Genomic DNA, 27537 nt, shown 5'->3' with positions numbered 1-27537 from the left:
TAGAGATACCTACTAGAGGAGGGGCAGTGCTGGACCTCCTGTTAGGAAATGAGACGGGACAGGTGGCGGAAGTATGCGTTGGGGAGCACTTCGGGTCCAGTGATCACAATACCATTAGTTTCAATATAATTATGGAGAGGGTCAGAACTGGACCTAGGGATGAGATTTTTGATTGGAGAAAGGCTAACTTTGATGAGATGCGAAATGATTTAAAGGAGTGAACTGGGACATTTTGTTTTATGGGAAGGATGTAGAAGAGAAATGGAGGACATTTAAAGGGGAAATTTTAAGAGTACAGAATCTTTATGTTCCTGTTCGGTTGAAAGGAAACAGTAAAAATTGGAAAGAGCCCTGGTTTTCAAGGGAAATTGGACATCTTGTTCGGAAAAAGAGGGAGATCTACAATAATTATAGGCAGCATGAAGTAAATGAGGTGCTTGAGGAGTATAAGGAATGTTAAAAGAATCTTAAGAAAGAAATTAGAAAAGCTAAAAGAAGATATGAGGTTGCTTTGGCAAGTAAGGTGAAAGTAAATCCAAAGGGTTTCTACAGCTATATTAATAGCAAAAGGATAACGAGGGATAAAATTGGTCCATTGGAGAGACAGAGTGGACAGCTATCTGCAGAGCCAAAAGAGATGGGGGAGATATTGAACAATTTCTTTTCTTCGGTATTCACCAAGGAGAAGGATATTGAATTATGTGAGGTAAGGGAAACTGGTAGAGTAGCTATGGATACTATGAGTTTCAAAGTAAAAGAAGTACTGACACTTTTGAAAAATATAAAAGTGGATAAGTCTCCAGGTCCTGACAGGATATTCCCTAGGACATTGAGGGAAGTTAGTGTAGAAATAGCCGGGGCTATGACAGAAATATTTCAAATGTCATTAGAAACGGGAATAGTCCCCGAGGATTGGCATACTGCGCATGTTGTTCCATTGTTTAAAAAGGGTTCTAAGAGTAAACCTAGCAATTATAGACCTGTTAGTTTGACTTCAGTGGTGGGCAAATTAATGGAAAAGATACTTAGAGATAATATATATAAGCACCTGGATAAACAGGGTCTGATTAGGAACAGTCAACATGGAATTGTGCCTGGAAGGTCATGTTTGACTAATCTTCTTGATTTTTTTGAAGAGGTTACTAGGGAAATTGACGAGGGTAAAGCAGTGGATGTTGTATATATGGACTTCAGTAAGGCCTTTGACAAGGTTCCTCATGGAAGGTTGGTTAAGAAGGTTCAACTGTTGGGTATAAATGCAGGAGTAGCAAGATGGATTCAACAGTGGCTGAATGGGAGACGCCAGATGGTAATGGTGGATGGCTGTTTGTTGGGTTGGAGGCAGGTGACTAGTGGGGTGCCTCAGGGATCTGTGTTGGGTCCTTTGTTGTTTGTCATGTACATCAATGATCTGGATGAAGGTGTGGTAAATTGGATTAGTAAGTATGCAGATGATACCAAGATAGGGGGTGTTGTGGATAATGAAGAGGATTTCCAAAGTCTACAGAGTGATTTAGGCCATTTGGAAGAATGGGCTGAAAGATGGCAGATGGAGTTTAATGCTGATAAATGTGAGGTGCTACACCTTGGCAGGACAAATCAAAATAGGACATACATGGTAAATGGTAGGGAATTGAAGAATACAGTTGAACAGAGGGATCTGGGAATAACCGTGCATAGTTCCTTGAAGGTGGAATCTCATATAGATAGGGTGGTAAAGAAAGCTTTTGGTATGCTAGCCTTTATAAATCAGAGCATTGAGTATAGAAGCTGGGATGTAATGTTAAAATTGTACAAGGCATTGGTGAGATCAAATCTGGAGTATGGTGTACAATTTAGGTCGCCCAATTATAGGAAGGATGTCAACAAAATAGAGAGAGTACAGAGGAGATTTACTAGAATGTTGCCTGGGTTTCAACAACTAAGTTACAGAGAAAGGTTGAATAAGTTAGGTCTTTATTCTCTGGAGCGCAGAAGGTTAAGGGGGGACTTGATAGAGGTCTTTAAAATGATGAGAGGGATAGACAGAGTTGACGTGGACAAGCTTTTCCCTTTGAGAATAGGGAAGATTCAAACAAGAGGACATGACTTCAGAATTAAGGGACAGAAGTTTAGGGGTAACATGAGGGGGAACTTCTTTATTCAGAGAGTGGTAGCGGTGTGGAATGAGCTTCCAGTGGAAGTGGTGGAGGCAGGTTCGATGGTATCATTTAAAAATAAATTGGATAGGCATATGGATGAGAAGGGAATGGAGGGTTATGGTATGAGTGCAGGAAGGTGGGACTAAGGGAAAATAATTGTTCGGCACAGACTTGTAGGGCCGAGATGGCCTGTTTCCGTGCTGTAATTGTTATATGGTTATCACTCCGGTGTAGTACTCCTGCATTGTTGACAGTGCCATCTCTTTAATGAGTTATTAAACTCAGATCCTGACTAGCCTTTCAACTGACACAAGAGATTAGGAACAGTATTTGGCCATTCCAACCCTCAAGCCTACCTTGCCTTTCAATAGGATCGCAGCTGATCTATATAGGGTGGCTGCACTTCCCATAGCTCTTATTTCCTCATATATAAGGAATATCATGTTCCATAAAACATCCCTGCTCATTTTGTTCTGCCTGGCATCCCTGTCCATGAATTATCACTCACGTAATATCGATAAGCAGATAATCTGGCTGTTATCATATGGCTGTGCACAGAATGAAAGATGGATCTTTTGTAATTGTTGATTCATTGTCTGTAACACGTTTTCACCTGGCCCACAGCTAACAATGGCCTGCTTCCTTTATTATTCTTACTTTTTTGCATATCTTTCATTCATTTGTTCTATATCTCTCTATATCGCCCTCTTTATCTCTCATTTCCCTTTCCCCTGACTCTCAGTCTGAAGAAGGGTCTCGACCCAAAACGTCACCTATTCCTTTTCTCCAGAGATGCTGTCTGACCTGCTGAGTTACTCCAGCTTTTCGTGTCTATCTTTGGTTTAAACCAGCATCTGCAGTTCCTTCCTACCCATTACTAAAAATGGAGTGCATAGTCGTTGCAGGTTTATAGGTTCTTGCTATGTAATTTGTTTGCTTTTTCATAAAAGTGATTATATATCAAAAGAGCATGGATGTCTGCAACAGATGATGGGATGTTCTAGGGTAACAAAAGGCACCAGAAAAATGGGCTTGATTTTCCCTTCTGTGCACACAGAGCATCCTGTCCCTTTCATGTAATTCTACAGGTCGTACAGGCAGGGTACAAAATGAGCTATCTACAAGACTGAGGGCTGAGCGCATATCTTTAAAACTGCACGCTGGCCCGAGGCTATGACTGATGCAGAAACATTTTGCTTCATGTTTTCATCACGCGCAACTCACTTTGATGGAAAACAGGCGATTTCTTGAAAGATAACTCACCCAACGAGGACCCGTACACTCTACCTGCGGTACGTACAGAACAAAGCTCAAATCGTGGCCATCAAAGCAACTTCAGTTCAATTCTCTTCTGTCAGGTAATTTAATCGTCAGCCAGCACAGGGCAGATGTGGCAGCACATGCACGGCAGGAATCTCCACACCTTCTGTGGGGCTACATCACGGGGAACTGAGAAGCCCACTCATTCAAACCTAAACCTATGTCGGTGAAATGTGATATTTGGTGTGTGTGGGTGGTCTTGACAGGTAAGCTTTTCCTGACTCTAACATATGCACTCTAATTAATGCAAACACTAAAGCAAACGTAACATATCGACGTGTGTCCATGAAAATCTTTTGAAATTACATGGAGAGGAAGAAAATTTCTACCAGTCGTGGGCTTCAGCAGCCGTTGATTCAAATAATAAGGTGAATGAGAAGAAGGCTGCGTTACTGTTCAAAACTACTGCCTGGTCTCCAAGTACATGTGCAGCTTGAATAATGCCTGACACTATGGGCTATTGTCAGTCCCTGCAGGTAGATAATATATATCACTAAACCAGGTGCTAACCCAAGGCATTATTCCACCACTGACCCATAGCCCCCAACTGCACAGGCAGTTGTGACGCGAGAGATCCCCGTTGTGACGCGAGTCACGGCAACCCTCCACCAACTATGCCTCGCCATCCCTTTTCCTACCCCTATCCACCTCCATTCCCCCTCATCCCCCAGCACCCCCGTCCCCTCCTCTTCGCCCTTCCTCTCCTTTCCCCTCTCCTCCTTCCCTCCCCCACTTGCTCCCTCACCCTCCCCTCCCTTTCCCTTACCCTCAGTCACTCCCTCCCTCCATAACTCCTTTCCCTCTATCTCCCTGCTCCCCCACTCCTCACCTCCTCCCTCTTCCGCTCCTCCATTCTCCCTCCTCACCTCCCCATTGCCCTCCTTTTCCCTCTATCCCCTTCTCTCTACCTCCCCCACTCCTCCCCTCCTCTCCCTCTCTCCCCCCTCCTCCCCACTCTCCCTCCTCAACTCCCCCACTTTCCCCTCTCTCTCCCCTCCCTACTCCCCGCCTCTCCCTCTATGGGGAAGTCCAGAACAAGGGGTCACAGTTTAAGGATAAGGGGGAAGTCTTTTAGGACCGAGATGAGAAAAAAAAGATTCACACAGAGAGTGGTGAATCTGTGGAATTCTCTGCCACAAAGTAGTTGAGACCAGTTCGTTGGCTATATTTAAGAGGGAGTTAGATGTGACCCTTGTGGCTAAAGGGATCAGGGGGTATGGAGAGAAGGCAGGCACAGGATACTGAGTTGGATGATCAGCCATGATCATAATGGATGGCGGTGCAGGCTCGAAGGGCCGAATGGCCTACTCCTGCACCTATTTTCTATGTTTCTATGTTTCTATCTCTCTGCTCCCCTGCTCCTCACCTCCCCTATCCCACCCCCACACAATGAAAATCGCGATTTTTTAAAAATGAAACCTCCCCCCTTTCCCATCCCCCTACAATGAAAATCTTTTTTTTAAATTAAATTCTCAATGAAAATCGCGTTTTTTCTTTAAAATAATCTAAACACAATGTTAGCTGTTAATGAAAACAGAAGAATTTGATTAAAGCTGAGTGTTTTTGAAAACCGCGATTTTTAATGTAAATGAGATTCGGGATCCCATTGTGACGTCATTGTGACGTCAAACGCGGCTGACGGGCTGGCCGTGGAAAAGTGGTTTGAAAAGTGATTTTTGTAAAGTTTAAAATGTTAATAACTTGTAAAATATACCATCAATCTGAACATCACAGGACAATGGTGTGTAAGATGGACCAAAAATTGTAGCGCTATTGTGTACGATTTTGGCCGGGTTTTGGGATCTCATGCGCACGCATACAAACAAACAAACAAGATGAGAGTTTTAGTAATATATAGAGTGTATCAATCACAACAGATCAGACAGGTTTAACCCTGCACCCCACAGCACATAGCTAAGTTTTTGATTGCAGACAAGGAGTCTTTCTTCCTACTGAAGGTGCATTCAGAGAAACACAACTTCAGCCACACACTGTTTACTAGGCTATACTCAACTCCTCTTGTTATGAAGGCCAACATGCCATCAGCTTTCTTCACTGCCTGCTGGACCTGCATGATTACTTTCAGTGACTGATGAACAAGGACCCTCCAGATCTCTTTGTACTTCCCCTTTTCCCAACTTGACACCATTCAGATAATAATCTACCTTCCTGTTTTTACCACCAAAGTTGATAACCTCACATTTATCCACATTAAACTGCATCTGCCATGCATCTGCCACTCACCCAACCTGTCCAAGTCACCCTGCATTCTCATAGCATCCTCCTCACAGTTCACTCTGCCACCCAGCTTTGTGTCATCTGCAAATTTGCTAATGTTACTTTGAATCCCTTCATCTAAATCATTGATGTATGTTGTAAATAGCTGCGGTCCCAGCACCGAGCCTTGCGGTACCCCACTTGTCACTGCCTTCCATTCTGAAAGGGACCCGTTAATCCCTACTCTTTGTTTCCTGTCTGCCAACCAAATTTCTATCCATGTCAGTAACCTACCCCCAATACCATGTGCTCTAATTTTGCCCACTAATCTCCTATGTGGGACCTTATCAAATGCTTTCTGAAAGTCCAGGTACACTACATCCACTGGCTCTCCCTTGTCCATTTTCCTAGTTACATCCTCAAAAAATTTCAGAAGATTAGTCAAGCATGATTTCTCCTTCATAAATCCATGCTGACTCGGACCGATCCTGTTACTGCTATCCAAAAGTGCCGCTATTTCATCTTTTATGATTGACTCCAGTATCTTCCCCACCACCGATGTCAGGCTAACTGGTCTATAATTACCTGTTTTCTCTCTCTCGCTTTTCGTAAAAAGTGGGATAACATTAGCTACCCTCCAATCTACAGGAACTGATCCTGAATCTGTAGAACATTGGAAAATGATCACCAATGCGCCCACGGTTTCTAGAGCCACTTCCTTAAGTACCCTGGGATGCAGACCATCAGGCCCTGGGGATTTATCAGCCTTCAGTCCCATCAGTCTACCCAACACCATTCCCTGCCTAACGTGAATTTCCTTTAGTTCCTCCGTCACCCTAGATCCTCTGGCCACTTGTACATCAGGGAAGGTACACAAAAATGCTGGAGAAACTCAGCGGGTGCAGCAGCATCTATGGAGCGAAGGAAATAGGTAACGTTTCGGGCCGAACCCCTTCTTCAGACTGATCTGTACATCAGGGAGATTGTTTGTGTCTTCCTTAGTGAAGACGGATCCAAAGTACCTGTTCCATTCATCTGCCATTTCCTTGTTCCCCATAATAAATTCACCTGTTTCAGTCTTCAAGCGTCCAACTTTGGTCTTAACTAATTTTTTCCTCTTCCCATACCTAAAGCAATCCTGGCTTCACCTTATCAGACCTAGCTATCCCTCCCCAACCCACCCTGTTACTTAAAACTGATATGTTTTCACCTTTTCCAGATCAGACAAAGGGGTCTCTGACCTGAAACATTGACTTTGTTTTTCCTACCAGTGACCCTATTTCTCTTTCCACCAACTGAACAACTGGAAACACTGAGCATTTCCACCATTTTATGTTTTTTATTTCAGGTTCCCAGCATCTGCAGTTTTCAGATTATATTTTTGTTCTTGTAAACCTTATCTGCATCTGTACAAAGACCACTAAATCCTCCTGTGTGTGGAGTCCCAAACAGAAACATAAGTCCCAAATAGAAGTAGAAGGAGGGCAAGAGGATAACCAGGGAATTGGCGGGCCACATTAGGAACCACAGCACAGGATCTACGAGCAGGGAAGTTATGGCACAGTTACATAACAGTTCAGTTATGCCCCTGTCCCACTTAGGAAACTTGAACGGAAACCTCTGGAGACTTTGCGCCCCACCCAAGGTTTCTGTGCGGTTCCCGGAGGTTTTTGTCAGTCTCCCTACCTGCTTCCACTACCTGCAACCTCCGGCAACCACCTGCAACCTCCGGGAACCACACAGAAACCTTGGGTGGGGCGCAAAGTCTCCAGAGGTTTCCGTTCAGGTTTCCTAAGTGGGACAGGGGCATAAGACTGCAGCTGGAGTACTGAGTGTAAGTCTGGTCACCATAATATAGCAAGGATGTGACTGCACTAGAGGAGATTAACTAAAATGTTGCCTGGGATGGAGTATTCCGGTTATGATGAGAGGCTTGCTAGGCTGGGTTTGTTTTCCTTGGAGTAGGTTGTAGGTTGAGAGGGGACTTGACTGATGTATACAAAATTAAGGGGGGTCCAGATACTGCAAATCTTTCCCTCTTTGCTGTAATGTTTATGTCGGAGGGCATGGGTTTAAGATAAGGGTGTTCAATTTAGAGGGGATTTGAGGAGGGTCTGAAACCATGACTGCACTGCTTGAGAGGTTGGTGGAGGCAGAGACTCTCAACGTTCAAAGTATTTAGATGAGCATAGAAGGTTATGGACAGAGTGTTGGGAAATGGTATCGGTGTAGATGGGTGCATGTTGACCAGCCCACACAGGGTGTGCCTAAGGGGATTGTTTCTATGCTGTATGAACTTTATGAACACTAAGGATGGCGTTACCGACCTTTGCAGCCTTTTTGTCTTCCAGCCCCCTGAAGATAAAGGTGACCATTCCAACACATAAGGAAGAACATGGTTAAACGTCAACAGGAGATTATTAGAGCATACCTTCACGGTGGTTGGCTACAGCGAGAAAGGTCTCCCCGTTGATCTGAAAGGCCTCCCAGTCCCGGGCACTGTGGGTCGCTAACCTCTGGTACATCATAAACTGCATCTTCCTTCGGCTCCACCTGTAGATAACCGAATATTCCTGGTTCTGTTCATTCTTTTCAAAGTTGGCCACCACCAAGAAGACCTGCAAAGGCAGAGAATTGTTATTGTGCAGAAGGCACAGTGTGTCTTCAGGTTAACACTGAATGTGCTCGAGGGCCCATTCACACAGTCAGCATGTAGACAATAGGAACCCTACAAATGTTAGAATAGGAAAACAGTTGTGGCAGTGCACAGCTGGTCGTGCCGCTCTCTCAGGGCAATTGCGATCCGGGTTCAATGCTGACCTCAGGTGTTGTCTTTGTGGAGTTTGCATGTTCTCCCCATGACCACATGGGTTCCTCCAGGTGCTCAGGTTCATCCCTCCTCCCAAAGATGCACAGGTTGGTGGGTTAATTGGCCACATAAACTGTCTCTAGATTCTAGGACAGTGGTAGAATGTCAAGGGAATTGGTGGGACTGCAGAGAGAACAGGATAGGATTATTTTAATTGGATATTTGATGGATGGTGCGGACTTGATGGGCACAAGGACCTGTTTCTGTACCAATGTGGTTCCATGGTTTGTTAAAGGGAGATCCATTTACTGCATTAGATGACCACTGACCAGATCCACTCTCCCAGGGCATCATGCCTGTATCCAGCTTCATGTAGAGATGATAATCAGCACTGTACCAACTAATTTTAACAAAGGTACCTGGACCAAATCAAAGGATCTGACATAGAATTTCACTGTTGAGTGAGCAGCTGAGAGGAGAAGTAGCATGGTAGATTTAAGAAGCAGCCATTAGTGTCCTTCAGGTGCAGGTGTTATGTTGAGGGTAAGTGTTGAAGCTTTGGCTCAAGATGCGAGGAGGCTGAGCATAGGGAGACGGCGAGATAAGTTTTTTTTGTAACTCTTCTTTGGTCTGAGTGTAGTAGAGATGGAATTAGAGCACTATCCTGCCCATCCTACAGGATGGGAGAGGTCAGGGAGACTTCCCTGAAGACTGCACCTTCTGGGAAGTGCATCCATCTGCAGCGTACGACTGACCGCATAGTGGAACTGGATCTGTGGCAGGATTTTATAAGAGGTCTTATAATAACTTCAGAAACCAAAGCTTTCATCTATTTGCAGAGCCGCAGATGGCCAAGTGCCTCAAAGAGCATTTCTATTCTGTTTTTATGGTTATGGTTTTCTTTGGGTTACGAAAGTGGGAGATAGTGTTTTACAAATTTGATTAAACTTTTTGAAGAAGTAAACAAAAAGATTGACAAGGACAATGTCTATATGGAGTTCAGCAAGGACTTTGATAAGGTTCTGCATGGTAGGCTGCTCTGTAAGATTAGATGACATGGGATACGGGAAGAGCTAGCAAATTGGATAGAGAATTGGCTTCATGGAAGAAAGGGTGGTGGTTGAAAACAGTTTTTCAGATTGGAAGCCCGTGCTTCAGGGATCAGTACCAGATCCATTGCGGTTTGTGGTTTACATCAACCATAGGAATGTGAATGTACAAGGCCTGATTAGTATGCTTGTAGATGACACTAAAGTAGGCAATATCATGGACAGTGAAGATGGTTAACAAAAAAGTTACAGCAGGATTTTGAGCAACTGGGCAAGTGGGCTAAGGAATGCAAGGGGTTTCACTTTGGGAAGTCAAACGATGGCAGGACCTTCACAGTGAATGGCAGTATCTTGGGATGTGTTGTAGGACAGAGGCATTTAACAGTACAGGTATATCCCTCTATTACAGGTATATCCTTCCTCAGCGATGTAGGCCACTTTCACTCTTCGATTGATTTCCAATCTCACCAAATTTATCTATGTATTACATCTCACATCTTTCACTGTAATCGGTTCAAAATAAGGAAAAGAGCTCAGTCTACCTATAGCCAGTTCATGCTGGGATGTAGCACCAAAATAATAAGTGTTAGTTGTTGAGGTTCATCACTGAAGAACCAGCTTTCGTTATTTGAATTCATGCAACTTAATTCTTGCTTCTTATTCTAATGTACCTGAGGACCAATTGAGAAGTGTTTCCATGCTTGGGCTTCATATGTTGTGATGTTCTGATACGGTTCAAATTTTCCCTTCAACCACTTAAAAATTGTCGATCCAGGGTGAGGCTTCTTATTGGCTGTGGCAACAAAGAGCCCAACATTGGGGATTTCAAATATTTCAACATCAAGTGTTTCCGAGTTGGTGACAAGATTTTGATAATCTTCGACATAATCAAGTCTCTTTTTAGCTGGGGAAGATCCAAAAAAAGTCTGGTGAGATGCCAATATTGCCAGTTAAATCAACTGGCCATTTCACATTTTAAATGTTGTACTTCCGGTGGCGCTGGTGCCAGCTGCCTCCACCTTCAGCCCGGTATCTTTTTGTTTTTTTGTTTTTTTTGTTATGTTAAAGTGTGTTTTTATGTTTTTTTAAATGTCTTTATGTGGGGGAAGAGGGCACGGTAAGGGGGATACCGTCCTTCAGTCGCTTCCTGGAGAGGACGCGACTATTATTCGAGTCGCGTCCTCACCCCCCCAGCGGCCTACCTACTGGATTGGCGCGGCCTTTCCTGCCGGGATCGACCAGAGCTCCAGCAGCGGCGGGACAGCGCTGTAACATCGCGGGGCTGGCGATGCCTTACCGGGGATCGCCGTCTGGAGCCCGGAGTGCTGGACCTGCTGCACCGACATCATGGAGCTGCGGTTTGCGGAGCTCCCAACGCGGGCGGCGCTGATCAAAAACGCGGGGTCCTGCGACTCCGCCCGGCTCGGCCTGCGGACTCGGGAGCTGCGGACTCGGGAGCTGCGGACTCGGGGGCTGCGGGAGGCGGCTGATCAGGAGGTCCGGGCCGCTGAGGAGGAGGATGTTCACCGTCGGGGATCGGCGTCGGCGTTCCACCAGCCCGGCGTGAGGGCCTGAACATCGGGCCGCCCGGTGCGGCGACTGCAGGTGCTCGGAAGGCCCAGACCACGGATGAACATCTGGGAAGATCGGAGGGGAGGCTGGCTGGACTATGGTGCCTTCCTCACCTTGGTGCCACTGTGTCATGTTGTGTCGTGGACTTTCTGTGTTTGTGCTTTTCTTTTTTTTAATTCAATTTTATTTTTAATATGTTCTATTATTTATTATTTATTTATTTTTATGATACTGCCTGTAAGGAAAATTCATTTCGTTGTCTCTAATTGAGACAATGACAATAAATTTGAATACAATACAATACAATACAATACAATACAATACAATACAATACAATAAATAAGGCAAGATATGAATTACTATGGTGGTGGTACTGCTTCAACTATAGTTGAATTCAAAAGAAAAGAGATTGTGACCTTTATATGCCTTTCTTGATGACAGGAGGTCATAAAATGAGTGCAGATCCTTGAATCTGGTGCATTAAACAGTGTACTGGAGGAACTCAGCGGGTCGAGCAGCATCTGTGGATGGAGTTGTCTAAATTTTGGGTCCTGATGCAGGGTTTTGACCCAAAATGTGATCATTCTCTTGGGTTCCTTCAGCAGATTGTTTGTGCTCTTTTTTCAAATGTAATCCATGTGCTAATGCAAATCCCACAATACAGGAGAAAGTTGTGGCCAGATTAGAGTTGAAAATTACCTCTTGTAGTGACACAAAGTCAACAGTATCACATTTGCTGACCTTTGGTCGCACTGCCAATAATTAATTTCACCGCAGTCCCGATGTAAAACCATTACTGTGAAACGTTAATTCCCTCAATCCCAAGTACTTTCTGATGTACTGAATATTTCCATTGTTTTCTATTTTTCTTTTTCTCACTCCAATTGTCTTAATTGTTTTAATTTAATAACTGTTTGTTTATAAACTGCCAATGGCAGTCTTGCTTTTGTTACTACTCTGTGTTTGTTTGAATAAAAGCATTTTGCATTTAAAAAAAAGGAGAAACCCTTGCAGAACAAATAAACTCCACACAACACTGGATTAAACCTTAGTTGTAGCTGTAAGGATGCAGCTCTGCTAACTGTGCCAATGTGCTCTTGCCTCTGAAGCAGAAAGGCACAAACCCATGGCTTTCCGGTTCAGAAAGAAGATCCACACCATTAAGCCTCTACTGGCACTTTGATAGCTGTTGGGCTAAATAACAAATGGGCCCATTTAGAGGGGCTCGATACCCTGCCCCAGGTCTGTGTGTCCATGTGTTTGCACAAACACAACACTGGTTTCTCCGTGTAATCCAATAGATCCAACCAGTTCCATCATCAAAAGCTCTCCACCTAATCCACAGAGCTGGGCTGGCGCTTTTAAGAAAAGCCACAATTCAAAGTTTTGGTTGTTTCTGCATGCAGGTTGCATTCAGAGGATTTCATTTAAATATTCACCTCAAAGTTAAGCCGAATTGTAACATCTTAAGATCCTAGGGCTGTGTTAAGAGATAGTTTAACAACCCACAAAGTAATTATTTCCAGACTTTGGCAGGAAGCCCAATTTGTGTCACCATTTTTTTAACCATTGTTAGCAATATACATAGAAAATTATAGATAAACAATGGCACATTTATTTTGACATAGTGTTAGTTGTGCAAACTGCTCCTTTTAACAGTACTGCAGAAAGGTGAGCCTAGTGATTCCTGTTGATTCTTATATGGGCCAGGCATGGGTTTCCTTGATCTTCAATTTGTAGATGTAAATTGCCCGAATGAACAAGTTAAAGTCTGCCTCTCAAATAGTGGCAACGTAACAGCCCAGTGGAGCTGAGTGGGTAATTCCCCTGTCATTCAACCTTGGTGTTAAAACTGCTCTAAATAATGGAGATTAATTATACACAAAACACAACTATCTTCTTCTTACTGCTTTTTTTCCAGGTGATTTGATGCTATTCTTTTACTGGGAGCAATTGCCATAGATTCCTTTGCTCTTTGAATCAATCACTTTCTGCTTGAATTGGCTTTGTTTGGTGTACTCCCAATTTACTGGCAGAGGCACTATTAGGAATAAATAAATACCCTGCATCTTAAACTTAGATCATTGCCCATTACCTCTCTGCTTATTCATACCATTAACTTCTGACAAATTTACAATTTAACCATTTGTGTCCTTAATTATCTTCTAGATTTCTGTCTGCTGTCTGTGCAGAGTTTGCATGTACTTTGTGACTCTGTGTTTCACCCCAGATATTTTGGTTTCATCTCACATTCCAAAAATATGCTCAGTGGTAGGTTCATTGGCTGAAAGCTCAAGTTCAAGTGAGTTTATTGTCATGTGTCCCCAGGGCCGGTTTTAAGCCGATTTGACCGATTGCTCCCAATTGGGCCCCGCGCCTAGGGGGGCCCCGCACTAATGTTCCGTACTTCGTATGGAAATACGAATTCTCTTTGTTAACTAAAGTTTTTTTTAATTCGCCATCCGGATTTTTTTTTTAAACGAACATGTATAACCAAAGATCTTCTAGCAGAGCTCCACTATAGGATCTTTGTGTATAACAACCGCTGCACGGCCATCAGACACAAACGATGTGTTAACTAGTACTGTTAGCACTTCTTATCAGCAAGTACTTAACTCGTTGTTATACAATCATGTCATCAATGCATCCATCCGCCTTCCTCAGTAAATGTTATTGTGTTTGAACAAGTATTAATAACGTCGTGTTCCTTTGAATAAAATTCACGCGGCGTCATTAATACTTGTTTAAAACACAATTACATGTAGATGTAATGTAGATCGATGACACGTTGAGAATTTCTTTAAACTCACCATCATGAGTGAGGGCCCCGGAGCGCGAGAAGGGGCTTCTTCCTGGTGTGCAGGTTAGTCATTCACCTACCGACCCACGTTGTGTCTCTTTGTGTTTTGCTCTCTCCCTCCCTCTCTCCCTCTCCCGCTCCCCATCTCGTCTCTCTCTAGCTCTCTCACACTGTCGCCTCGGCATTCCCGGAATCATTGACGTTTTGCGGTAGACAAAAATGCTGGAGAAACCCAGCGGGTGAGGCAGTCGCCTGGCCCGCTGAGTTCCTCCAGCACTCTGTGTTTTTTGTTTGGCTCTGAAGTTGAAGGTAGCTCAACGGGACGCGCAAGGGCTCTGGGGAGAGGGTTGCGTTTCTGGTCGAGACCTTTCTTCAGACAATCACAACTAATCTCACCGACGAGAGTTCAGTTTAGTCTGAAGAAGGGTCTTCTCTCTAAAGTCGCTGCGCTGCCTGTCCTGCAGAGTTACTCCAGCTTTATGTCTATCTTCAATTTCAGAGAAATACAATTTCTCACGGGGGGCTTATAACGTCTCTAAACCCCTCTGGGACCCTCTGAACACCTCTAAAACTCCTCTAGCCCCCCTATTTCCCTCTATTCCCCTCTGAACAATTGTAAACACACCTGAACCCATCTGAAGCCCTCTAAACATCTCTAAACCGTTTAAACCCCTCTAAACTAGGAGGCTGCAAGGTGACTTGGATAGGCTGGGTGAGTGGGCAAATGCATGGGAGATGCAGTATAATGTGGATAAATGTGAGGTTACCCACTTTGGTGGCAAAAACAGGAAAGTAGACTATTATCTGAATTGTGGCCGATTAGGAAAAGGGGAGATGCAACGAAAAATGCTCACGGCAGACCAAACGTGTTAAACAGAAACTGGTCAGATATTGAGCTTTACACAGTGAGAAATCATGTGAAATAAGCACTGAATTTAATTTTAAATGAATGTACCTGCATGTTATACTGTTTAGTTTGGAGATACCACCAGATAGTCTGGTTGATACAACCAGATTAGTTTGGAGATACAACCAGATTACTTTGGAGATACAACCAGATTAGTTTGGAGATACAACCAGATAGTCCACTGAGTTCGCACCGACCAGCGATTTTTGTTACAGATTTGACAAATTTATTTGGCGGCCAATCAAACGCTGTCTCTAAGGGGGTTGCATCCAATCACCAACCAGCTTGCCTTAAAATTCCCGAAACTACACGAAATATAAACATACATAAATTTTTACTTTTCTAGAGTAGGGGCCCCGCCATCAGTTTTCTAATTGGGCCCCGCAATTCCTAGCACCGGCCCTGTGTGTCCCTGTATAGGACAATGAAATTCTTGCTTTGCTTAAGCACACAGAAAATAGTAGGCATTTACTACAAAACAGATCAAGTGAGTTTATTGTCATGTGTCCCTGTATAGGACAATGTGGGGCTGTGGGGCAGGAGAATTTGAGTGGAGTCGGTGCGTACATGAAAGAGTAGGTCGCAGGGAAATAAGTGCAGGAATATTGTGGATTGATTACCTAGAGATTGGGCATCAACTCAATGGGTCATATAGCCTCATTCCCAACACCAACCTCTACAACAGGAAGTGAATTTGGAGATGAGTGTGTTTGGAGTCAATCACAGAGAGGATTGGGGAAGATGTCCGATCATCTGATGAGCAATTGGGATAGATGACTACATGCAAATGACCAAGGGTGGTATTCAGACACACGTTTACGAGATTTGGGGCAGATGATCGTAAAGGTTTGGGGAAAATCACTATGACAGGGTTCAAGCAAATAATGGCACTGGATGTAGTGGTTGGGGTAGTTGTCATGGGACATTGGAGCACACGATCATGGGGGTTGGAGAATGTGATTGTAAAGACTAGGGCAGATGGTAATAAAGACAGGGCCTGGGTATCATAGGGGTTGGAATTGAGGATCATGGAGTAGGAAGGTCACTAGCATCCACCAGGTAGGCTTGGAATGAAGCAACTCATTCAGGTGTTGATTCAAGTGACGACGGTCTTTAAGGCAATGAACCTGTGGGGGGTACAGTCAATAACAGGGTGGTGGTGTTGGACAAAAATAGTGAGGCTAGGTATGTCAGGCAAATTATGTTGATCATCTCATGCAAGGAGGATTTGAATTTGTTATATTGATGCGTAAAAGGAGCAACCAAGAGAAGATAATGCCTCAAGCTCTCCAACCATAGTGGTATGGCAAATCCCGTTAACTGGCACCAAGGCAGCCCTCAACGGGGCTCACTTACCTGGTAGAATTCTGTTCAGCTTAGTTCAGTTTAGAAATACAGTGATGAAACAGGCACCGAGGCCATAGCCGACCATGATCACCCATACACTAGTTCTATCCTACACACTAGGGACTATTTACAGAAGCCAAATGCCCTACAATCCTGCATGTCTTTGGTATGTGGGAGGAAACTGGAGCACTCAGAGAAACCCCAGGTGGTCACAGGGAGCACATAAAAACTCCGTACTGGCAGCACGGTTAGTTGGGATCGAACCAAACCCGGGTTAATTGGGATCGAACCAAACCCGGGTCTTTGGCACTGTAAGGCAGCAACTCTACCGCCGTGCCACTGTGCTGCCCTAATGACTTGAGACCATTGTCTCAAGAGTCTTGCACAGAGTTTGGTGTGACTGTGCATGCCTTGTAGCCTCTGTGTGCTGGCACATCACAAACACATGGTTGATGGCAATAATTTCGGTCTTCTGCTGAAATTACCCTTCAGCCACTCCTGTTCTAATATCTATCTACAATCCTCCAGCATGTCTGCACTTTTCCAATGCTGGCCACTTATCCAATTCGTTCACTCCATCACTGGCAATGCCTTCAGCTGCCTAGTTCCAATTCTCTAGAATTCACTCCCCTGAACATTACGTCCATCTTCGCCTCACCCTTCTCTTTTACGGTTATGCTTTAGACCTCGCTCTTTGACCAGTTGATTAACATTTAATTCCAAGTTATTGTACTGTCTTTTTAATAAACTGCAGTCCCAATTATCTTAAACCATCAGCACAGAAGCAGGGACCCATGAAGGCAACCATTATTGAGTGTCAATCAGAGTCAGAGAAGAGAAGAAAGTATTTGAACCTGGGACAATAGTAACCAGAAAGGGTATTAGGATGTCAACGTGGGAGCAATTAAAACTTCTTTTAGTAGAAACAAAATTAAATATCTGCCCAGGAATGCAACTGAAGGTTATAGGAATAAATTGGAATAATTAAATCATCCTGTTTCCCGTCTTGCAGTCAAGGAAGAATCAAAAATATGGAAAGCAACCAGCCAAAATGGAGTACCTCAGGAGAATCCAAATAATCCCATGTCACTATGTCAATTAAGACTTTGTTTAGGGGTCTAGACATTATTTATCCTTCAGATGGTTTCATAAAAGAAAGGTGATCTGGTCATTATTTTGCTGCTCTTTGTGGTGTTTTACTCTGCATAAATTGGCTGCCTGTATCTGCTCCATACTGACCCTTCATTATCCGTAGCACACCGGTGAAGAACTGGAGACCTGTGAGATTTGGGGTTCTGTCCATCTCCTGAGAGATGGGGGTTGAGTGCTTGATACAGGATGTGAGCTTTGTGACTTGTATAGTAGTTTCCCAGTTTCAACTTTTCTACCATTGTATTTCTATTAATTTCAGTTTAAATACTGTCTCTTTTAATTAAAGATAAGTGAAAATTTTTAAACATTGTTTTACAGGATACCTCAATTTCTATATGTATTAAGAAAAATTTTCATTTTTTAAAATTAAACCCATGCTGAAGTAACCAAGCCAAATGGGGGCCTGCTTCTCTGGAATTCTCTGCCACAGAAGGCAGTGGAGGCCAATTCATTGAAGTATTCCAGAGAGTTGGATATAGCTTTTAGGGCTAATGCATCAAATGATTATGGGGAGAAAGCAAGAACGGGGTACTGATTCTGGATGATCAGCCATGATCAGATTGAATGGTGGTGCAGCTCGAAGGGCCGAATGGCCTACTCCTGCACCTATTTTCTATGTTTCTATGCTTCTGGAATCAAAGTAAGTAAAAGATTCAACAGGAAGTGAAAGCTTTGGAGGTGATTTCTTGAATACTCAAAGGCAACAAAGGAGTTCAGTGCAGCATGGTACTACGATGGTTCTCCTGGCCCTAATTCAGTTGGAACTAGTGGTTTGCATGGTGGCACAATGATAGAGTTTCTGCCTTATAATACCAGAGACCTGGGTTCAATCCTGACTCCAGGTGCTGTCTGTAGAGTTTGTATGTTCTCCATATGACCACCATGGGTTTTCTCTGGGCGCTCCAGTTTCCTCCCACATTCCAAAGAATTACAGGTTTGTATGTTAATTGACTTCAGTAAAAATTGTAAATTATCCTTTGTGTGTAGGATAGTGCTAATGTATGGAGTGATCGCAGGTCGGCGCGGACCTGGTGGGCTGAAGGGCCTGTTTCCGTGCTGTATCTCTAAAGTCTAAAGTGTAAAGTTGAGTCTCAGATTTGGCTCAGGTGTGGCTCAGTTCGCCACACCTTTGCCTTTGGGTCAGAGAGTTGTGCTTCAGGTTCTATTCCAGAAGGTTGCCAATAAAATCCGGGTTCTCGCTACAGTGGATTACCTACACAGAAGCCTTTGACCAAATGAGAAACTAAATGCCAGTCAGTGCTATCAGGAGGATTTGCATGAGGGTCAGATCTTATGACACTATTTCAAACAAGAGCAATGAATGTGTCGCAATCAAGATATATTAAACAAACCCTTCAGAAAACAGAAGGCCTGGTTAGTATCTCATTGGTGTTTGTAGGAGTTACTGTGGCTGTTTTATTGGCATCAATGTGGCACTTCATGGTTATGCACCATCTAGGCACATTCAGAAACAAGTTAGATCTTTGTGTACCCTATTAGTTTTATTGACAACGTTGGGAAAAGGCAACACTTCAAGTAATGCAGCAGTTCCTTTCATACAAATTGTTCTTACCTTTTAAGATTGATACCCAATTCTTCCCATCGCAAATAAAGAAGCCTTTGTTGAAGACATCAAACCAGAGGCGGCTGACTTGAGTCTCGGTGCAGGGAGGATGGTTCCCCACCGTCACCTTCACTTCTGCTTCTGAATTCAAGACAAAGGAGGTCAGCAACATTGACAGCAACCGGGAACAAGTCATCAACACTGTTCTCATGAGAGCCAATATGCTACCTGAGAAAGTGGTGGAGGCGGATACCATTACACTGTTTAAAAGACATTTGGACAGGCACAAGGATAGAAAAGGTTTATAGAGTGCTCGGGTCAAATACGAGTAAATGGAAGTAGCTCAGGTGGGCAATTTGGTAGGCATGGACTTGCTGGGTGAAAAGGCTGCTTTTCATCCTATCTACTGTAACTATGATTCTAAAAGTTATCCACTGAGAAAAATGTAAGTGAATTTTTTCTCAAACATTTGTTAACTTAGTTTGTTTTTCAAGTGTGTTTCAACTGTAAAAATAAGGTCACCAGCTGAAACATTGACTATACTTTGATCTTTACAACTGTTGTCTGATCTGCTGGGTATTTCCAGATTATCTCTTACAACATCAAAATGGAGTCATAGACGAACACAGCATGGAAACAGGCTCTCTGGCTCAACTCATCCATGCAGACCAAGATGTATTTTAAATGGTATTATTGTACTGGCCTCTGCCGCTTCCCCTGGCAGCTTGTTTCATACATGCACCACCTTTGTACTACAAAATGTCCATGCATTCTTGTTTACCATCTAGTTTCCTATGTTCACATTGTCATTAACAATGATAGTTGTATTTTCAGTGCACGTCTAATATAATGAAAGATTCCAAAGTACTTTGCAAGAGTGTTATCTGAGAAAATGTGACATTGAACCATGCGAAGAGATACTGTGACAGGGAAACAGAGAAATAAGATGTTTTACTCATTATTTCTTATGGCATTAATTTATGTCTAAAACAATGTCTAAAAGACATTCGGCCAGCGACGTGGTTAGGGAAGGTCAAGAGTGTCAAGAATGTTTAATTGTCATACATACTGGGACATTACCAATGGAATTCATTTTTGCAACAACTTAACAGGCCCATTTAGTGCAACATCAAATAAATATACATTTATTTATAACATGAGTTATTCTGGACAAAACAGGTTTGAGCACTGTAACCAGAACTCCTTGCTGTCTCCGTGTGCTCAGAGATTACACATTAACACATGAAGTGAATGAATCACATGGGTGAACTCAGCATTTATGATGTTGAGACCCTATCATCAGATCTCTTCATCTCGCACAGAAGGGAGAGTTTGTTGGATCTGTCATGGTTTAGTACCTGGTAGCCCCATGTTGATGTTGAATGAGGGGTATGCCAGCCCGCAGAGTTACAGGTTGTAAACCTAATTGAATTGAGCAGCTCTGGCCCTTCAGCTGAATCTAAACTATGTATTACACACAATTCGAGAGTGGATGTCTTGTGTTAAGCTGCCATATGTAGGACTAGGTTTGATCTCTCATCACCCATCTCAGCCCAATCTGCTTTGACCTTTACAACGAGGGAAACGTGGACAGTGCTGGTGTTGTTGAGCACATGAAATCTCCCCTCGGCCCAGCATAATCTGTGTATCTTGCACATTGAGTCAAAGAGAGTAGTTCACAGGCAGATCCCCATTGCCCATACCTTAGAATCATAACGTCATGGTGATACAGTATGGAAACAGGCTCTTCGGCCCAACTTGCCCACACCGGCAATATGTCTCAGCTACACTAGTCCCACCTGCCCACTTTTGGTCCATCCGTCAAAACCTGTCCTATCCATGTACCTGTCTACCTGTTTCTTAAACATGGGATAGTCCCTGCCTCAACTACCTCCTCTGGCAGCTTGTTCCATACATCCACCACCCTTTGTGTAAAAAAGCTACCCCTCAGATTCCTATTAAATCTTTTCTGCTTCACCTTAAACCTATGTCCTCTTGTCCTCGATTCACCTACTCTGGGCAAGAGACTCTGTGTATCTATCTGATCTATTAATCTCATGATTTTTTAACACCTGTATAAGATCACCCCTAATTCTCCTGCGCTCCAAGGAACAGTGTCCCAGCCTACTCAACTTTTCCCTAAAGCTCAGACCCTCTATTCCTGGCAACATCCTTGTAAATCTTTTCTGCACCCTTTCCATCTTAGATGATGTAATGAGATATCGTGAAGTCCATAGTCCATGCCAAGGCATGATGCCACTTTCTCTTCAATGTCTATCCTACAGAACGGAGAACAAGCCATGAATGGGGATGGAGGGATCTGGGATGGTTGTGATACTGAGCCACTGTTGCTTGGCTAGTCTGTGGGACAGCACTCCTACATGATCAGCTGGTTGGTTGTGTGTTTGCCCCTTCTAAGACCACCCTTTAACAGTTCATCTAGTTTCCATGGATTCTCATAGTGTTCCGTTACAGCCAAATGGATGGCCAGAGATGAATCAACCACATTGCCGTGGGTTAGAGACACAAGGAACTGCAGATGCCGGAATCTTGTGTAGAACACAAAGTGCTGGAAGTTAGTAAATCAGGCACCACCTCTGGAGAACATGGATGGGCGACGTTTTAGGTCAGGACCCTTCTTCAGACTCACTGGGAATTGCAGATGCTGGAATCTTGCATAGAAAACAAAGTGCTGGAGTAATTGTAGAATACAAAGTGCTGGAGTAATTGTAGAAGGCAAAGTGCTGGAATAAGGATTCATGGCAACCATTGACCATTGCTACAGGAGTTTCTCAGGGGAATATCCTGGAGCCGACTATCTTCTGTTGCTATTCTTTCAATAGACAATAGACAATAGGCCCTTTGAGCTAGCGCTGCCATTTAATGTGATCATGGCTGATCATCCCCAATCAGTACCCTGTTCCTGCCTTCTCCCCATATCCCCTGACTCTGCTATCTTTAAGAGCCCCATCTAGCTCTCTCTTGAAAGTATCCAGAGAACCGGCCTCCACCACCCTCTGAGGCAGAGAATTCCACAGACTCACAACTCTCTGTGAGAAAAAAGTGTTTCCTCGTCTCCGTTCTAAATGGCTTACCCCTTATTCTTAAACTGTGACCCCTGGTTCTGGACTCCCCCAACATCGGGAACATGTTTCCTGCCTCTAGCGTGTCCAAACCCTTAATAATCTTGTATGTTTCAATAAGGTCCTCTCTCATCCTTCTAAACTCCAGAGTGTACAAGCCCAGCTGCTCCATCCTGTCAGCATGTGACAGTCCCACCATCCCAGGAATTAACCTTGTAAACCTACGCTGCACTCCCTCAATAGCAAGAATGTCCTTCCTCAAATTAGGGGACCAAAACTGCACACAATACTCCAGGTGTGGTCTCACTAAGGCCCTATACAACTGCAGAAGGACCTCTTTGCTCCTATACTCAACTCCTCTTGTTATAAAGGCCAACATGCCATTCGCTTTCTTCACTGCCTGCTGTAACTGCATGCTTACTTTCATTGACTGATGAACAAGGACCCCCAGATCCTGTTGTACTTCCCCTTTTCCCAACTTGACACCATTTAGATAGTAATCTGCCTTCCTGTTTTTGCTACCAAAGTGGATAACCTCACATTTATCCACATTAAACTGTATCTGCAATGCATCTGCCCACTCAACCAACCTGTCCAAGTCACCCTGCATTCTCATAGCATCCTCCCCACAGTTCACACTGCCACCCAGCTTTGTGTCACCTGCAAATTTGCTAATGTTACTTTGCAACCCTTCATCTAAATCATTGATGTATATTGTAAATAGCTGCGGTCCCAGCACCAAGCCTTGCGGTACCCCACTAGTCACTACCTGCCATTCTGAAAGGGACCCGTTAATCCCTACTCTTTGTTTCCTGTCTGCCAACCAATTTTCTATCCATGTCTGCACTCCACCCTCAATACCATGTGCCCTAATTTTGCTCACTAATCACCTATGTGGGACCTTATCAAATGCTTTCTGAAAGTCCAGGTACACTACATCCACTGGCTCTCCCTTGTCCATTTTCCTAGTTACATACTCAAAATATTCAAGAAGATTAGTCAAGCATGATTTCCCCTTCGTAAATCCATGCTGACTTGGACCGATCCTGTTGCTGCTATCCAAATGTGCCGCTATTTCATATTTTATAATTGACTCCAGCATCTTCCCCACCACCGATGCCAGGATAATTGGTCTATAATTCCCTGTTTTCTCTCTCCCGCCTTTCTTAAAAAGCGGGATAACATTAGCTACCCTCCAATCCACAGGAACTGATCATGAATCTATAGAACATTGGAAAATTATCACCAATGCATCCACGATTTCTAGAGCCACTTCCTTAAGTACCCTGGGATGCAGACCATCAGGCCCTGGGGATTTATCAGCCTTCAGTCCCATCAGTCTATCCAACACCATTTCCTGTCAAATGTGGATTTCCTTCAGTTCCTCCGTCACCCCAGATCCTCTGGCCACTAGTATTCCATTATCAGTTCTTTGATAGACTCTCAAATTACAAAAACAGCCTGTGTCCATGTGTAACAACAAGTGAATGACATTCAAATTTGGTTTCTAAAATAGAAATAATTGACATGCTTTGGGTTATGTAGGTTGGAATGGGGCAAGCCGCTGGATCTCTGTGCCAAAGAAAAATAGTGAACCATTCCTTCTTACATCAACCTGACAGCTTTTATGGTCACTATTAACGTCACTATCTTATTAATTTTAGATTAATTTAATGAACGGAATGCAAATGATTTGTTGTGGGATCTGAACTCCCAACTCCATGTGATTAGTTTGTAATCCTGAATGACTGTTCCTGTAACATTACACCCGGCTATCCTGGGGGAAGTGACTCATCTTGACGTTCAACTCCATCTCTCTAATTCTACGCCCTGTGTGACTCTAGGCTTATGCAATGACATTCAGGCAGTGAGCTCCCAAAGCAACATATTTCATGCAGTAGCACTGCTTTCCCAGTGTGTGCACTTCACCAAAGTGTGTGGGCCGCCGAGCGCATTTTGCTATGCTCTAAGGTTGCATTTGTGACTAGAACAGTGACAGAATTTAAAAAATGCTTGTCCTACCAACAACTAGAGAGCAGTCCTGAACTACTATCTACCTTAATGAAGACCCTCTGGCTTTATCTTGCGCTAAATGTTATTCATGTTATTCCCTTTATCATGTATTTGTACACTGTGGATGGCTCGATTGTAATCATGTATTGTCTTTCCACTGACTGGTTAGCACGCACAAAGCTTTTCACTGTACCTCGGTACACGTGACGTTCAACTAAACTCAATAAAATAAACTCCTGAAACATGGGTGTCATTATCATTGTTTCTCATTGGGATTGACTCAGATGGGAAAAGCACTCACTGAACACCCCATTCTTCTTGTAGTTTGGTTAATGTTCAGACAAAAAGCTGAGAGAGCATGCCTGTTGGGGTGCTGCCCTTTGAAATGACAGTGGTGGCACTGCATGCTGACTGATGTCATATCCGCCTGCACAACACATGTCCACTGGGCAATCCCTGCATTTTCACCTGCTGCATTTTACCCAGTGAACGTGTCCATACTTCAAATGTATTATCTGAATGGTGGCCGATTAGGAAAAGGGGAGATGCAACGAGACCTGGGTGTCATGGTACACCAGTCATTAAAGTAGGCATGCAGGTGCAGCAGGCAGTGAAGAAGGCGAATGGTATGTTAGCATTCATAGCAAAAGGATTTGAGTATAGGAGCAGGGAGGTTCTACTGCAGTTGTACATGTCCTTGGTGAGACCACACCTGGAGTATTGCGTACAGTTTTGGTCTCCTAATCTGAGGAAATACATTCTTGCCATAGAGGGAGTACAGAGAAGGTCCACCAGACTGATTCCTGGGATGTCAGGACTTTCAGATGAAGAAAGACTGGATAGACTCGGCTTGTACTCGCTAGAATTTAGAAGATTGAGGGGGGATCTTATAGAAACTTACAACATTCTTAAGGGGTTGGATAGGCTAGATGCAGGAAGATTGTTCCCGATGTTGGGGAAGTCCAGAACAAGGGGTCACAGTTTAAGGATAAGGGGGGAATCATTTAGGACTGAGATGAGGAAAACATTTTTCACAGAGTGGTGAATCTCTGGAATTCTCTGCCACAGAAGGTAGTTGAGGCCAGTTCATTGGCTATATTTAAGAGGGAGTTAGATGTGGCCCTTGTGGCTAAAGGGATCAGGTGGTATGGAGAGAAGGCAGGTACAGGATACTGAGTTGGATGATCAGCCATGATCATATTGAATGGCGGTGCAGGCTCGAAGGGCCGAATGGCCAACTCCTGCACCTATTTTCTTTGTTTCTATGTTTCTAAATACCATTTTAGGGCAAACACACCTTTCATTGCTTTGCCAAATTCATTCATTGCTTTGCAAAACTGGAACAATCAATCTGAATTTTGCAGCATTGGTATCAAACCTCCATGAAAACCCTAATGCTATAAAGAAATGCTATTATGTCAGCCAAAAGATATATCTATCCATTACATTCAGCAAAGTAAAATAACCTAAGATAATTAATGGAAATGTTATTAGCCAGCCGCTTGAGAAATTGGCACAGAAATTACGGTTTTTAGAGGGTTTTTTAGGAGTAAAAGTGCTGGAGTTATCCCTGAGCCTAGGGTTTGGGCAGCTGAAGGCACATTGCAAATGGGAGGCAAATAAAAACACTGGCGATCAATTGGTCAGAGTTGAGGAATGTAGACAGCTCCAAGCAACACAGGCCTGAAGATGACACAGATAGGGATGGGCATAGCCACAGATATTGCGGCCTTCAAAATACCCTACAGTGAGGGAGTGCCACATGGTAAGTGCAATTGGTCTCTGGGTGGAAAACAGCTTCATGACTCAGACCCACACACTTCCTGAACGTTATTGAAAGCGATAATGACCCGGAGCAGCCCTGAATATTCTTTACAGGTTGCCAAAGGAAATGTGAGCAGCAAAGTCTGAGAATACTTCCAAATCTAACATTGTTTAAATAATATGCAATCTTCTTTTTTTCCCCCTCATCCACTGTATACTGCATCTGCCATGTTTTAGACCACTCATCAATTTGTCTAAGATCCCACCCAGTTTACAGTCATCAACGAGCTGAGAAATAATACTTTCCTATAATCGCTTACCTCTAGGAATAATAGCAGATACCCAACCACTGGTCCCTTGATACCCCACTAGTTATCATCTTCCTCCCAAAAAAGACACATTTAACCCTAGTCTTCAATTCCTGCCTGTCAGACAATATTTAATCCATGCCAGTACATTAACCCTAATTGCCTGTGGTTTAACTTCATGCACTATCATTTTAAGTTTCCCGAGAATCCAACTCAACCACATCTGCTGAATTTCCCTTATCTATTCTATCAGTTACATTTGCAAAAAAAAAATCCATTGGGTTTGTCACACATGATTTCCATGTTGACTTTGCTAATTCCCATTGATATTTTCTAAATGTTGTTATCTCATCCTCGAATAACCTCCAGCATTTCTCCGGCTAAGTGATCTGTATTTTGCTGTCTTCCTTCTCCATTTGTATTTAAACAGTGGGATTATATGTGTCATCTTCAAATCTATGGGAACTCACCCAGTTCTGGAAAACAATGCATCTACTATTTACATAGTTAAATCCTTCAGTAATTTGGGATGGGAATGTTGAAGGTTGGGGAATGCCAATGGAACTAATCCAAGTGATGAAGATAAGTAATTGACTTACCTCCCTGCCACCAGTGTGTTGTAATATGAAGACCACATTGTCCCTGTGCTCCCTGGTTCAACTGTAATTGTAACTGTAGTTCAACTGTTGGTTAGCACACCAACGCCTCTACTTCCTTAGAGGGCTTAGGAAGTTTGGCATGTCCCCTACAACTCTCTCCAACTTCTACAGATGCACCATAGAAAGTATTTTATCAGGATGCATCACAGTTTGGTTTGGGAACAGCTCCATCCAAGACCGCAAGAAATTGTAGCAAATTGTGGATGCAGCCCAGACCGTCACACAAACCAACCTTCCTTCTATTGACTCCACTTATACCTCACGCTGCCTCGGCAAGACCAGCAGCATAATCAAGGACGAGTCGCACCCTGGCCACCTTCCTCCTCTCCCATCAGGCAAAACGTATAGAAGTGTGAAAACACACAGATTCAGAGGCAGTTTCTTCCCAGCCTTTTCAGGCAACTGAATCATCCTACCACAACCAGAGAGCAATGCTGAACTACTATATACTCTTTGATGGCCCTTGGACTATCCTTGATCAGACTTTGCTGGCTTTATCTTGCACTAAACGTTATTCCCTTATGTAGGATTATTGGTGCTCCACTCCCTTTCTTGCTGGATATATACAGGAAGAGATGTATCAACAGAGCCATCTCCATCATCAAAGCCCCTACCACCCATCGCATCACATATTCTCCATCCTGCCATCTGGGAAGAGGTACAGGAGCATTAGCTGCAAAACCAGCAGGATGCTCCTCAGCTTCTTCCCGCAGGCTATAAGACTGATAAACGGACTTAGCCCCCTGCCAAAGTATCGCGCACCAACCATCAACCTGGACACACTGCAGCAGCTGTCGATCGGAACGCCTGTTGATGTTTAGTGGAGAGTAGA

The 27537-nt window shown here is 43.6% G+C and overlaps 1 protein-coding gene across 1 annotated transcript in view; it reads right to left on the bottom strand.

Moving 5' to 3' along the window:
- The window catches only part of tspear (thrombospondin type laminin G domain and EAR repeats), a 55220-nt gene that overhangs the window by 13132 nt on the left and 14551 nt on the right, over nt 1–27537 (bottom strand). Inside the window, exons 6-8 of the mRNA XM_033024444.1 lie at nt 18888–19019; nt 10208–10440; nt 8110–8296 (exon numbers count right to left, since the gene is read on the bottom strand). Coding sequence (XP_032880335.1) covers nt 8110–8296; nt 10208–10440; nt 18888–19019 — 552 coding nt within the window. The remainder of the gene's footprint in view (nt 1–8109; nt 8297–10207; nt 10441–18887; nt 19020–27537) is intronic.

This window comes from Amblyraja radiata, chromosome 7 (genome assembly GCF_010909765.2).
Source record: "Amblyraja radiata isolate CabotCenter1 chromosome 7, sAmbRad1.1.pri, whole genome shotgun sequence".
Lineage (NCBI taxonomy): Eukaryota > Metazoa > Chordata > Chondrichthyes > Rajiformes > Rajidae > Amblyraja > Amblyraja radiata.
Note: the sequence above shows the minus strand (reverse complement) of the source record. Positions and strands in the feature narration are given on the sequence as shown.